The sequence below is a fragment of the Melanostigma gelatinosum genome, assembly GCF_949748355.1.
Source record: "Melanostigma gelatinosum genome assembly, chromosome: 1".
NCBI lineage: Eukaryota > Metazoa > Chordata > Actinopteri > Perciformes > Zoarcidae > Melanostigma > Melanostigma gelatinosum.
Window position 1 is genome coordinate 7,563,598 of NC_136634.1, and position 14,388 is coordinate 7,577,985.

At 42.1% G+C, this 14,388-nt stretch overlaps 2 protein-coding genes across 3 annotated transcripts; both read left to right on the top strand.

The window, feature by feature from the left end:
* Positions 1-51: 51 nt before the first annotated feature.
* Positions 52-3,663, top strand: LOC306776798 (YY1-associated factor 2-like). Its single transcript, XM_079267644.1, has 4 exons — positions 52-163; positions 494-622; positions 2,479-2,616; positions 2,739-3,663. Exons 1-4 carry the CDS (start codon positions 75-77, stop codon positions 2,977-2,979), a joined length of 597 nt encoding a protein of 198 aa, XP_079123770.1. The 5' UTR covers positions 52-74; the 3' UTR covers positions 2,980-3,663.
* A 624-nt stretch (positions 3,664-4,287) lies between these two features.
* Positions 4,288-12,988, top strand: gxylt1a (glucoside xylosyltransferase 1a). 2 transcript variants are annotated; one of them, XM_079272844.1, is made up of 8 exons: positions 4,288-4,584; positions 5,118-5,210; positions 5,900-6,083; positions 6,308-6,439; positions 6,528-6,779; positions 7,442-7,565; positions 8,179-8,351; positions 11,432-12,988. In XM_079272844.1, the coding sequence occupies exons 1-8, from the start codon at positions 4,370-4,372 to the stop codon at positions 11,591-11,593; spliced, it is 1,335 nt and encodes a 444-aa protein (XP_079128970.1). In that variant the 5' UTR covers positions 4,288-4,369; the 3' UTR covers positions 11,594-12,988. The 2 variants fall into 2 exon arrangements, with proteins under 2 accessions (XP_079128970.1, XP_079128971.1); XM_079272845.1 differs by having other exon boundaries at positions 11,410-11,574.
* The last annotated feature ends 1,400 nt before the right edge of the window (positions 12,989-14,388 follow it).

Below are 14,388 nucleotides of genomic sequence, written 5' to 3' on the forward strand. Positions count from 1 at the left end.
AAAGGTGATTGGGTGAACCCGTGTCACGTGACCGTCCTCGACAGGAGTTTCCCCGACAGCTGAACAGCAGCTAAATGCGTTTCTTTTCACCTGTAACAGAGATCATTTTTAACTCCATTGATTCGAAGTTTCGTAGAATGGGTGACAAGAAGAGCCCCACAAGGTAAAACAGTCGCTGGTGTCTGTGAGTGGAGACTTTTATCGGGCCGTTTGAGAGCAGGAAGCTCGGTCAATGGATGGAGCTTTTTTTTTCTTCTTTTTTTTTGAACTGAAGTGTTCATGGCGGCTGGGCTGATGGTTTAATAAGGGGCAACTGCCTGAAATCTCCCGTTTCCTCAATGACTGACTTTCTGGGCCGATCACAACTTTAGAGTCGTGTCTTTTCCTGTTCCGGTAACCGTTACCGAAGGGGGGCGGGGGGTTCTTTTGAAATCATTGCGCTCATTGCAAACATGGCGTTATCACAGTGTTTTTGTTTTGTTTTTGTCTGAAGGCCAAAGCGGCAATCGAAGCCCTCCGCCGCGGACGATGGGTACTGGGACTGTAGCGTGTGCACGTTCAAGAACACCGCGGAGGCGTTCAAGTGCATGATGTGTGATGTCAGGAAGGGAACGTCAACTCGGTAAGCATTGCTGGAGCCGTTCATTTCTAAATAACCGAAGCTCCGCAGGACTATTTTAACTGTACGCTCAGTTGCAGGTTCATCAGGTCACGTTACAACTATCCATTACAACAGCCCTGCGATAAAATCTTATCTTTATGAAGGGTTTAATGTCCCGTTTTTGTTGAAAAGGTTTTAGATAGTTGCTGATTTCACTTTATGGACAGTTGAGAGTGCAGGCCTGTAATCTACAGTACCACTGAGGTCATGTCTTTAGTATTGTTTATGGGAATTTAGCAAATTTGATAACCTGTTAAAGGAAAAAAAGATTAAATGAAAATATTTTAATAAAACTTAATGTGTGTTTGGGGGGGGGTTCACTTAGTCAGAAGTTACACTCAGTATTACACAATACAGTCAACATCATTATAATCCAAAGTCTCCACAATGTCCATATAGTTCAATGAACACATCTATAAAACACAAAACCTAGTATGAGCCAGGGTTTATTGCAGGGCTGTTGTATTAGACTACAGTAGTTTTAGTTAGGTGGATCTAATGAACCGACAACTGAGTGTATGTTTGGGTACTTAAGCCAAAGACGTACCTATATACGTATGTGCTAGATGGGGAGAATTCATCATATAGGGTTGCATAATAAATCTGTTCTGTAGGACTGCATCACAGATTATATATAGAAAGGTGTAAGAAAAGAGGAAACGGGTAATTTACAGCCCGAGAGTTGGGTCCATGAAGGCATCTCCTGGGGAGAATTTCACAAAATACCTCGATTTACTAATATCTAGGCAGTTTTATCTGCACAGTGGTGCTATCGAGAATGATCTTGCACAGTCCCGATCCCTTTTTGTTGTGTGTCACAGACGGTCTGCCAGTATTGAATTATCATAGAAATAGAGAGAGACCCAATGGCGGTAAATTCATCTCTAACCAAAAATAAAGGGAAGTCAGTCTGAACCTTTTTTTTGACCAATGCCCTTAAAACAAAAGCAGAAAGTAACTTTAAAAAGATGAAATTAGGAAGCTTGTAAAGTTAAAACGATGAAAGTAGGAGAAGAAAGGGAGAAATTGAGTGCTGCAGGGATGACGGATGTTTGTAGGCCAACCCTGGATATTAGCATTGCACTGGTTCCCTCGACAAATAACCAATGAGATTATTCCAATGGATTAGTGCAGAATAAAAGTTCACACACGTTTATGCACGAGTTCAATCAGCAAAAGTTCACAGCTAACGTTAAGCTATGAAGGGACTACACCACGGTCTCATGAGCTTCCATTTAAAATTGTATTTGGAGGTACACTCAAAAAAGGACAACGCAGGAAATACAGTCTAACTCGTGCACGTACCGTGTCATTTTTAAGTGCCATCATCATTTCAAGTGTTGATGCGTACACAAGGAGGGACTTGTCGACTTGATGACATTTTTAGTGTCATTGAGCCGCTTGTTGGCAACCGTATTTTTAAGACACGTAACAGCTTCAAAATAAACAAGAGGGGTATTCACTGACGTATTTTATATCCGAGAACAAAATGTTTTAATCTCTTAAGCTTATGTTAACTACAGACCTTATTTCAGTTATCTAACAAAAAAAATAAGGCGAGGCATCCAGAAGTGAAAAAATGCTGACTCATAACCGGGACTTAGGACTCCTTCCTAGAGCCCTCTTGCCTGTAATTGTACACAGAGAATAGACTGTGGATTTTGTCCTCCATCACTTATTTCATCTTCACAGCCAGGAATGACGTTCCTCCAGGTCAAATTGAATCGTTGCAGTGCAAACCACACGCTCACCCTACTCCTATGTTCCGTGATATGAGTGTAACTATGAGGGCCATTGACTGTTTTTGTCTCTTTCAGAAAACCACGGCCTGTTTCTCAGCTGGTTGCACAGCAAGCGAATCAACAGTTTGTACCGCCCACGCTCCCAAAAAAGGAGAAGAAAGACAAGAGTGATAAAGAACCAACACTGAAAAAGAAAAACCATAAAAAGATGAGGTAATTTTGGTACATCCTCGTCATATTCGGGGGTCTTTTGATCTTGTTGCTGGTCGATGTATCGTGTTCTGAGGAGCAGGTTTCAAATATGTTTTGTTTCTGTTTGTTTGTCTCCTCCCCAGGCCCAGGTTAAAAAACGTAGACCGGAGCAGCGCCCAGCATCTAGAGGTCACAGTTGGAGACTTGACAGTAATAATCACAGACTTTAAGGAGAAAGCCAAACCCACGTCCACTTCGACAAGTGCTGCCTCAGCGGACCAACACAGTCAAAGCGGCTCAAGCTCCGACAACACTGAACGAGGGGTCTCCAGATGCTCCTCGCCCCACGTGGAGGCCTCGCCGGTTAACGGAGAGACTCACTAACCTTTTTAGCACAACCCATTCCTCTGCACTCTCTACAGCCTCAACCAGAGACTGATCTTCAACTTGCATTACTAATACTATAGATTCCAATGTGATAGCTGTTTTTGGGGGGGCTGTATTTGTCACTGCCTCCCCGCGATGACAAAGAATTCAGGAGTCAGGACGTACATGCTGTGGGCTCAACGCAAAGAACTGTTGCAACAAGATCTGTCCTGATGAACTGGAAACAAAGGAGCAGTAGCATTAAATCCTGGATTTCTGCCACGTGTTGTGGTTACTTGCGTTTTAACACTTCAGTGTGACGTCAGCAACACACCGGGTTGGCCGTAGCTGCATAGAATACTTGATGCATTGTGAAAGAAAGAGAAAAGTCATCTCAGAATTGTAGTTTATCCTTGTATTTTGTTATCGTTATTTGCACTTAATGGCGTTCTATGTTCATGATAACATTTTTTTTTAGCATTATTTCCACTTTTCCATTGTCAGTAAATCATAACACTGCTGGTCACTGGCTTCATTCAGCTCTGATTTTATGCCATTGGATGCAATCATCTTTTTTCTTTTTTTTTTACTGTCTAACATTTGAGTAAAAATATTGAATAATTATTGTAAGTATGCTTCTCATTCACTTGGTAGAGTTAAGCATGATTTAATCTATAGAATGGTTTATATTGTAAAATAATGTTAAATAAAATAAGTTGTAGATATATATTGGATATGTTTTTATTTAATTGTTTTCATCACAAACAGGAACAGTTCATAAGACACATGGATTTCTTAAAAGTTGCTTTACCTTTTCAGGTCAATCAATGAGTCGCACACACTTCAACGTCCTGTATGTGGCTGTTGTTTACCCTGCACCATGCGCCTTATCTTTGCTGTAGTTGTGTCTTGAAAGAAAAGCCCTAAGAAGCAATGATGGAAAGTAACGAACTTTACCTCCTTACTTTTCATAAGTGAAACCTTGATGTACTTTAACAAAGGTCTGGTTGCTGTATGCAGTGTTCACACCACGTCCACAGTCCTCATTCTTAACTTACAAGCCAAGAAGATGGGAATGTGGTTGACTCACTTTCTTAACCATTTACCAGAATGTTTGACTCGGTGTTCCCATCCTGTGTGACATCAGGAATGATTGTATGTACTTTTGCGGTGAGCTTTGAGTCGTTGGTATCTACCTGTCTGTCTAATGCAGTAACGTTACTGACAGATAGTTAATCAAACTAAACACACGTGTAACAGATGTGGGTGGGGCAGAAAACTGTAAACAGCAAACTGCTCTTCGGTTTAGCTTCTGACTTGATTTTGTGAGATAGATTTGTTAAGCTCGCATCGTAGCTAAGATCAACGACAAAAATGTTAAGTTAGCGCATGAAACTGGAAATGCAAAATGCGATGCTATCATCAAGCATTTATCCTGTGCATGGTCAGCACCTTCCTTTCACTGTTGTATGTGTTAAGTCAACTAGCCTCCACCTTGGAGGACGGAGACGACTGGGACCTGAACAAACAGGGGATACCCGACAGGCGCAGTCGTGACACCGGGCACCTTCTCAGGAAAAAGGCCGGACTCGCAGGCCTTCGAGACCGTGAAGGGCTTGACAGGTAGCTTGGCTAGCTAGCTAATCTATGTCACCAAACGTTCATTTCATTACTGAGCACATTTGTAACTTAGCTACTCGTTAGCTTGACCTACATTTGTACGCTAGTTGCTATAAGGTTAGCGTGAATGTTAGGTTAGACCAAAATAACACATAATATACCGTTAATAAAACGTTAATTGGCATGCTAAAGCTAGCTTTAACGCAAAACATGGCTAACGCTACTCAGCCGAGCTGATAATTAATCATTAATGTTGGCTGGATAAATTGAAAATATGCTCAGCCTATTAATTATGTTGTTTTACACCCACGGTCTATAAGGGTATGTGTTTCACATTGCTAATGCTTTCTTGTATTAAATGTATACGCGACCACCTGTTAGCTAGTTAATTGACTAGCTAACGTAACATTACTGCTAACCAACTAACGTTAACTGTAGGAGGTAGTTCAGGGCAGATCTAACCCTTAAACATGTCTGATGTCGAAGAGATTCATTTAACTTTGAGGATCCAAAATATCATGTTTTCATTCTGTCAGGTGTAGAAAACTGTCAGTTTCTTACTGGAATCCATATTGGAGACTGCCTGCTGATGTTTGTGGAGTGAACTGCTTATTGGAATCATCTATTAGGTATGACTGATTTTGTGCATGTCTTTTAATATATAGCGTTATACCAATGTTATTTACAATCGGTAGACTTGCAATTCATGGGTCAACGGTTCAAAGTAAAGGCTGGGCCTATTGCTGCACTCACAGTGTACCTTGAAACTACTCTTGATCATAAAGTCATCAACACAAGCAGTTCTCAGAAACACACATACTGACAAGACTTTGAGCTGTTGGAGTAAAGCCCTCTCATGATCATGAGTACATGAAGGCAGTGCTAATGTGGTGAAAAAAGTACTTTCTTCTATATCACATTTTAACCTGAAATCTCAATGTTGCTATCATAGATGGACATTCACATGGACACCACTAAACATACCAGTATCGTATTTACAGACTTCTGTCTTGCTAAAGTTGAACCTATGCTTGCATCATCAGATGCAAATGTTAATAACTAGAGTCTTGTACAAAATTAACATGATTTAGTCAATTATTATTGTGTATTTGTGTAGGCCTGCCATATTATCACAGTCATGAGAGATAGTCCTGTTCTACCTTTCATTAAACCCGATGACAGTTCCAACCCTACATGGCTGAGCACCAGTCAGCTGAGCCTGCTGTATCTTCATTGCTATTGTCAGTGTATCCATGCTGTTGTATGAATACAAACTGAGCTTGATTACTGATTTATTTGACTTTGTCTTGGCTCTTAGAAAGAGATCAGGCTCTGCAGTCAAGGAGCATGGTGATGGGAGAAGTCACCTGGCTGTGGTGGCCTGTGGCCCCCGGCTAGAAGAGACTCTTACCATGTTGAAGTCTGCTGTTCTCCTCAGCAGAAAGCCTCTGCACTTTTACATCTTTGCTGAGGATGATCTACAGGACCACTTCAGAAATGCTGTAAGTGTCTTCCCCCACAACACCAGGACTTGCATGTACTTGTGTTTTCATGTTCAGGTTTTACATCGATTCTTAAAGCAATTGCCCATTATGACTGGGTCTTATGCTATTCACATTAAGAAGGCCTTATTGCAACCATTGCACACCTTATGCAACTCGAGTCAAAATCTTACATGTGGATGTTGTTGATGTAAAACATTTCTTTATGCTATCTTTTCTTAAAGCTGGACTCCTGGCCCAGGACAGTTCAGACCAAGTTTAACTACACCATCTACCCCATCACGTTTCCCAATGCGAATGCAAAAGAGTGGAAGAAGCTCTTCAAACCTTGTGCCTCCCAGAGGCTCTTCCTGCCAGTAGGTCTAGACTCATCCTTCCTGCATATAACTTGTAACAATAACACATTTAGCAAGCTCATGAGTTTTTTTATATTCTGTTTTCCAGCTGATTCTGAAGGAGGTGGACTCTTTGCTCTACGTGGATACGGATATCATTTTTCTGCAGCCAGTAGAGGACATCTGGGCCCTTCTTTCTCAGTTCAATTCAAGCCACTTAGCGGCCATGGCTCCAGAGCACGAGGAGCCACGCATCGGCTGGTACAACCGCTTTGCCCGCCACCCTTACTATGGCAAGACCGGCATCAACTCAGGGGTCATGCTCATGAACATGACGCGCCTCAGGGAGAAATCTTTTAAGGTAATGTGCAGGTAGCTGTGTGTTTTTGTGTGTGTAGTGCAATCATTGTTACATTCTGAATTTCTACCGTTTGGGGATCCCCAAGAACCCCCAAGACAATTTGAAGCTGTTTGACTTAAAACTATGCAATTTCTCCCTGTAATTATTATCACTGGAGATAACTATAGAAATCTTTCGGGAGTTTAATAACTATTTTATTATTTTCACATATAACAGCTTTCATCTGAACATTTAATCCTTCAGTAAAATCATGTTGTATATAATCAAAAGAGCAGATTAAGAACACTTTAAAATAACGTTTCATTTGTTCTATTTATTCACAAATAAAAACAGTTCACGAATTATTTTACAAAAGGACGTGGGCATCCTATCACTAAACTACAGCACCATCGTTCTCACCCTCAAATGTAGACGTTGTACAATAGTTGGGAATGCTGAAGGCTTCAGGAGCAGCTGCACCACCGAGACTGACCAGCTGAGGTCACTCTTGTAATACCTTTCTAAACCGTCACAATGAGCAAACTCGCTTGAAAGACAAGACAGTTTCTTTGAGTTGATGTGAAGTGTTGACTAAGTGATTCATTTAGCAGAATTGCTGTTTATGACTTCCTGATGCAAACTGATATGAATGTTCTCTTGATTGCTGTATCTTCTCCTTCTAGAATGACATGACAACAGTTGCACTGAAGTGGGAGGAAATTCTTATGCCCCTTTATCAGAAGTATAAACTCAACATCACCTGGGGGGACCAGGACCTTCTTAATATCATATTTCACCATAATCCAGGTTTGTGAAATCACATACTGCACAACGTTTTGTCATGACTCTTAAATTCATGGAGTTAAATGTCTGAACTTGTCTTAAATATGACTGTATAGGTCCTAAAATGAATCATCTACTGTTATGATTTGTTTTTTTGTAGGTTTTTTTGCTCTTTTTTTGCTTTTTTTGCTTGGAGAATGGAACCACATGAAGCGTGTCACTGTCTGCTTGTAGTCTCCACGATATTGGTCCTCACGTGTCCACGATAACAGAACGATATTCAACTATGCGACGCCTGTAACGAAGTTTCCACTATATTCAGCCTCTCTATCTCTCTCTCCTGCTTTCGCTACGCTTCACTGGCGTAGCGCTTAAAAAGCAAAAGTAACAACATGCTAGCACACATCTGATTTCTTGTTATTGTGGTTCCATCCACAAAGAGCTGCCGAACCAACACTACTATTAATCCCTCAATCATGGAGGGCCTTTGCAAAGGTTGGAGAGACTGCACGAGGTCAATTACCACCAGTTGATTGATATGATCCAATGATCTCAGCATGTGTAAAGTAGCACTTACTGCCTACAGGTGTTGCAACATATCAGAAGAATGTCTCTTCTGTCTCTTGCTGTTCTACAGAAAGCCTGTATGTGTTTCCCTGCCAGTGGAACTACCGTCCGGACCACTGCATCTACGGCAGCAACTGTCAACAAGCCGACCGAGAAGGTGTCTTCATTCTCCATGGTAACAGGGGAGTTTTCCACGATGACAAGCAGCCGGCTTTCCGAGCCGTCTACGAGGCCATCCGAAAGGTAGAGTCCGCCTCGAACAACGAGTGTGTGGTTGTTCTACAGTCAAATAAACAACTCGAGGGTTCTTAGTGGTTAACAATCAACGTGTTCTGCAAAAAGTCCTGAATTGAATGAAGTAGTTTTTATAAAGAGCATTCCAGACAGTTAAGTGGATAACTTAATGTAAGGAGAAGTAATGTGTGAAAGGCTTTGTTTATTCTAGTGCGGATTGGAGTGGGAAATATGACTTAAAATTGATATCATGGTGTTTTAGTGGTTTTTGTGGTGACTGTATTATATCAGGATATTATAAAATTTAAAGGGAAACTCGACTCAAAACATGATTCTACCAATTCTCCCTCTATTGGCAATGTGAGGGAACAAAAGCTGATGTTTTTTTATTGTCTCCAAATAAGAATGAAGAAGAGGTTTAGCCTGCACGTGTTTTGGAAGCTGCCCCACAATGTAAATGTGTAGTAACTAAAATAAATAAAATAATTTACATCATTGAAGAAACCAAACCCTGACATAACTTTTATATTCAAACCCACATGAAGAAAGAGTGGAGACACTTTTGGACCAGAACCGTAAAAAAAAGACACATGGACGGTGAGCAGCGCCGCTCGGCTCATCTAGAGCTTGTGCGGCCTGTTTTTTATCAGTAGAAATAGACCAAATGACCTGATAAGGGCTGGCAGTAGCAGCGCCGGCCGAAGCAGCAATACTGTCTGTGTGGTTATCAGGCGGGCTTTGTGGCTGCTCGAACCTGCTAAAACGGACCGGCAGCAGCCTGGACACAACCAACACATTGTAAACTGTGTGGGAGTGATGCAGTTCATCAGGAATTGCAAAATCCATGTTGTGGCTGAGCGTGGATACTGGCAACTGGTGATGAAAGCAGTATACCGCCCACTCTTAAGTGAGGAGCAACCATTTCTATGCTTCCTCTCCGGTCCCTCTGTGTCTTCAGGGGGCAGTTGTGTCGGTCCAGACTATTTGGTGGTCATTACATTATCAATAGGCACTCCAGGCCATTGCAGTGCTTAATCAATAGCCTGCTACTCATTTCCGTCATCCTGTCTCAGCGCTCGCAAACCAGACAAATCAGCCCCGCCCTGCTTCGGTCGCTTTAGATGTTGTCAGATAAAAGAAGATGAAGTGAAGAAACGTAACAGCCAGTGAAATTGTGTTGCTCATTGATGTGCTTTTAAAAGTTCTTGGACATCAATGGAAGTCTTTGGCACAGAGCGATAAGCTTTTATCAGATGTGGGACACACAGACGATGCTTGTTCGTAGGAGCGATTCATTGTTGTTTTGGTCTTTTCATTGGATTTGTTGACAATAATCTCCACCCTCATGCTGGAATATCCTCCTCTTGGTTTTGTGCATAGGCCTGGAACAGCTGGTGAGGCCTGGCTGCATCTTTACGCCTTCTGTAAACTCTAAACATTTCCTTTTAAGTTGGTACGACGCCCTAAAGAGCGCTGCCAGTGCGTTTCTGGCTCTTGAAAGTGAAGACAGAACTGGGATTAAAACAAAAGTTTGACATCTGTCAAATTGACTTTGCGTTATTTATGCGTTTTCAGCTTTCATAGCTTAAGAGTCCGCCACACATCTGTCATCGACGAGGGAGCAAGTCAGCCGGAGAGCTCTCTGCTGCGTTGGCGGCTCGCCTTCGATCGGCTCTTGTTGATTTCAGCACACCGGTCAACATGCAGGCAGCGATCGGGGGAGTAAGGGAAGCCTCATTAGCTGGTCTCCATCCATTAGCGCCACAGGGCCCAGCCTGGCCGCTATCAGCGCGGGCAATGTTCTCAGCCATTAAGTAAACGAGCGGCCTTCATTACGGGGCACTCGGCCCTCGTGCTTCCATCAGTCTCTCCGACAGCACAGACATAAAGCATCCAAGACAGTAAATGCCAGACTCCACCTGGTTTTAGGAGGCGGAGGAGTGCTGCGGTTTATCATTAGTAATCATAAACGAGTCCTGTATTAAATAAACAAGACCTTGTTGTACAATTAGCCTATTAGGAAAGAGCACGGTGTGACTGAAGAGCATTTCGTCCTTTTGTTGCTGTATTTTGTTGAAGCTTTTATCTGCGCTTCCTGTTGCTCCAGCTCCTCGGGCCCCCTCCCACTTTGTTCCCTCTCGGTCCTTGGAGGGCCGCATCCGAAAGCCTGGAGCAGGCAATTCTGGAGGAAAGTCTCATTTCCATCCCACCAAGAGCTCCTTAGTCTGCCCAGTTCTCCCAGCCAGCAGAGGAGCTTGCAATAAAGAGCGCTACCATTACGCAGCCAAGCCCACAGAAGAGTTGTAAAATTTTTAGTGCTGATGCTAGTTTGAGACATCGTGATGGCTGTGTGGACAAAGCACCCGCAGCATCCACATAAAAATCTATAGGCGGCTGTTAATGGTGCTTTATTGCCTGTTGCAGTACATGAAAGATAATAAAGAAAGTGTGCCTTGACTTACCTAATGCTTGGCCAAACTGGAGTCAAATGAGATGCTGTAAAATAGTGATTTCTTCTTATTTACTAGTGCAGTAAAACAATGGCGGGTCTCGATATGAGAACAAAAGGCCCGCATCCTTATTTTCATACTGTACGTGACAAAAGCCGTCGCTGCTTATATTAACCGGCTTAAGGGCTTGAAGTTTTATCTTTGCTGTTCACTTGGTGACACAAAAGCAGTCAATAATGAAGCATATCTGGAATGCTGCAGCTGTAGCTGCCGCCAATGTGGTTACGCCTTACTGAGCGCATTCTTGTATAGCTGTAGTAACAGATATTCATCATCCAAACACACTCTGAATTGACAGTTATGAATCGAATGCAGAATGTTGTTGTCTTGGAAGTGACAGTGATAAATGTGGCACTTCATTTTTGTGATTTGAATGCAGTTCTCATTGACCCATCATGGCTGCCACAGCACGCAACAGGTATATAATATAACACAAAAAAAAACACGTTGAGTCTCTTATGAGTAATGTCGGGAGAAGAGCTGGAATCAAAGACGCATAACTGTGGATGTTCAAAGCTGTGATCTTTATTCTGAAATGAGAAATATAATGCACGCAGGCGTTTTTTGTCTTCCTCACAGTACACATTCGGTGAAAACATGGAGACCTCGCTGCTGCAGCCGCTGGAAGCATCGCTGCAGACCACCACGAATACCTACTGCGGAAGAGCCAGTCACCTGTTTACGAAGAAGTTAAAGCAGAGCATCGCGTCTGCTCAACGAGACGTCACACAGAGAAGATGATCAGGACATGTGGAAGCAGAGTCTTGGATGTAAGACACTCCTGTGTTAGAGTCACAAGTCCGTCTCAACCACAGACTGGAGACGATCTCTCTGGTTCCCTTTCTAGAACTTGGTGGAAAGAATTATAGAGTTTAAAATAAAAACTACATAGAAGAGCCAATCCAAAGCCTGGCGAACGGATCGTGAGATAATATTACTATTGTATTATATTTGTAATATTCATGCTATTTATGTGCTCCAAGTCCAGGGTTGCAGCTGAAAGAATAAGGCTAAAATTGTCATACACGCCATAATTTAGAATAAAGTATATTCTATTGTGAAAGACTACATCAAAGCAACAACATCATTTTATAGAATACCCAGATGTAATATGTTCAGATCTACTCGTGCTCTAGATGGGGCCGTGCTATTGTAAACCTACTAATTTATGCTTTCACACAGTCTGCTTGTTTATGATTGGTCATATGCTGCAAACGTTTTATGTGACCGCACTCATAGCCAGATTGAGAAACCCTGGGAGGATTTACCGAGTTGATGAGCAGCTCCGTGGAACCGTTTAGCTGGATCACAGTTGTTAGGGTTAGTTAAGCCAGACAACCAAAAGATACCCTGTTGAACTCGCTTCGCAGTGCAGGCCTCTGCTCTGCTAATGTGATAACACATTGCAAGACTGCCCTTTGTGGAGACATTGAGCTGGATGACTCGGGTCAACACTTGGTAATGGTGAAGGGTAATCTGTGGAACAGGTTATGTTTTTTATTCTTCTGTGAAGCCAATCTTGGTACATATCTAATCGGGTCACAAATGCTTCCTCGCCATGGTGGAAAATGCACTGACACTTTTGAGAAAGAACCTACAATCACTTTGTTGTTTCAGGTCTTTTGGAGAAAAGAAGCGCAGCAGGGTACTTAAATATGTACTCTTATCCAGAGTATTTTATAAGAGCTGTTTTAATATCATTCTGCAGACAGGCTTTGTGTTTTAGTCACTGCAGTATATATTGGGGAAGAAAGGGTTATTGTTCGTCTCACAGCAATTCTCTTGTTTTTTAGTGAAGAAAACAGATGCTCATTAAGAATACTTTAAACGTGTATTCATTATTGTTGGACATCTGTGACAGGAAGCACTTTTGATGTCTACCTTGTAACTGTAACACGAGGCTATCATTTCATTTTCTCTGGTACGGGAGTTTGTCAAAGAATTGTTTACTGTAGACTGTATGAGCGTTTAAGTATCTCAGTAACTGCCAATATGAACAGAATATTATAACTGGAACAATGTCATAGACGGCAGTTAGGTCTCAATCAAGCGTCATCTGCTCCAAGACAGGTTTAGCAAAAAGTTGCACTTTTGATGTGAGACATTTGGGGATTGTAACATATCACAAAATCATATCTGTGTCTATCAAATGTATGGGAAATAAATATTTTTTAAAAAGCATTTCCAATGGTGTCTGTGATGTAGTGTCTCTAAAACACGCTTGTGATAAGTTAGCCTTTTTAAATGTGACACAGCTTTTAAGTATGTTATATGATGTTGAATTCCTTCAGTTGCTCGGTTCTCAGTTTCTTCCATTTTATTTAGTATTCTTATTAAGTCGTCTGCACCGGCCTCCATGAGCACCTTACATAAACTATACTTGTTGCCAACTCACTCCAAGCGAAACCGAGCATGGTCCATGTCCTGGAAGGAAGCAGCAAGCTAAAAATAAATGAATTAATGTGCGAGTGTGAAGCCTTCAGAAAGTGTTGTTAGATGGCCGAAAAGAAGCCAATGTGTCTGTGTCAGTAGCCTCTGGCTCTTCATTTCACAGTCAGATTGACAGACGTGCCTGGAATAGCCAATCGATGTGCATGATGAATTTAAAGTGGTCACTATTCTAAGAAGCTGTTGGATGTATGCATTTCTCTTTCTGAGAAATGACCAAGTGTGCATTGAGTTGGGGAAACATTTTCTATATTTTAAGATTTGCATCAGAGCTTTTAGTTGTGTTGTAAGCTAATTGCTATAAGAAAGGCTTATGAGCTGGCTCCGGTTCATATATTTAATGGAGAACCACTGTGATAGGCGCTCTTGGTACTACTTTGTGCTAATCTCACAGCAGTGTCTTAGGGGGGTGTCAAACATACGGCCCGCGGACCGGACCCGGCCCGCCACGTCATTTTATGTGGCCCGCGAATCCGCCAGCAAAAAAAAAAAAATAATATTTTTTTTTTTTTTTTTTTTACAAAAATTTAAAGTTAGATGTGAAAATAAAAATATCCCCATGGTCGAAATTATGAGATAGAAAGTCGAAGTGATGAGATGGCATGTTGTCTGTGTGCCGACATTAAAACTATCACAACAGGTGGACAGGAGATGCAACAGCCCATAAAGAGGATTTCCAACAAGTTTCTCAACATGCGTACTTCTCTGTACTGAAACGTCATCAGTCTCAGCCCAAGTACTGTTCCAATTCAAAGTTCACATCGAGCCAAGCACGGCCCTAATGCCCGGATGTGGCTCGCTCTGCCCATTTTACCCGGGATGCATCGGAGGTGACTTGTCTGTACTTGGGACAGCCAAATATCCCAGAATGCATTTTGCACCAGCAACAGGAAACAATGGCGGAGGAGAAATCACACAACTGGAAGTACGTGTTGTGGAAGTCACAGATATCCCGGGAAACTAAACTAACTATGTTAGGAGTACCGTAGTTACATTTACACCGTCTTACATTTACAACCGGCCCTTTGAGGGCGACCGTGATGCTGATGTGGCCCCAGAGTGAAAATGAGTTTGACACCCCTGGGTTA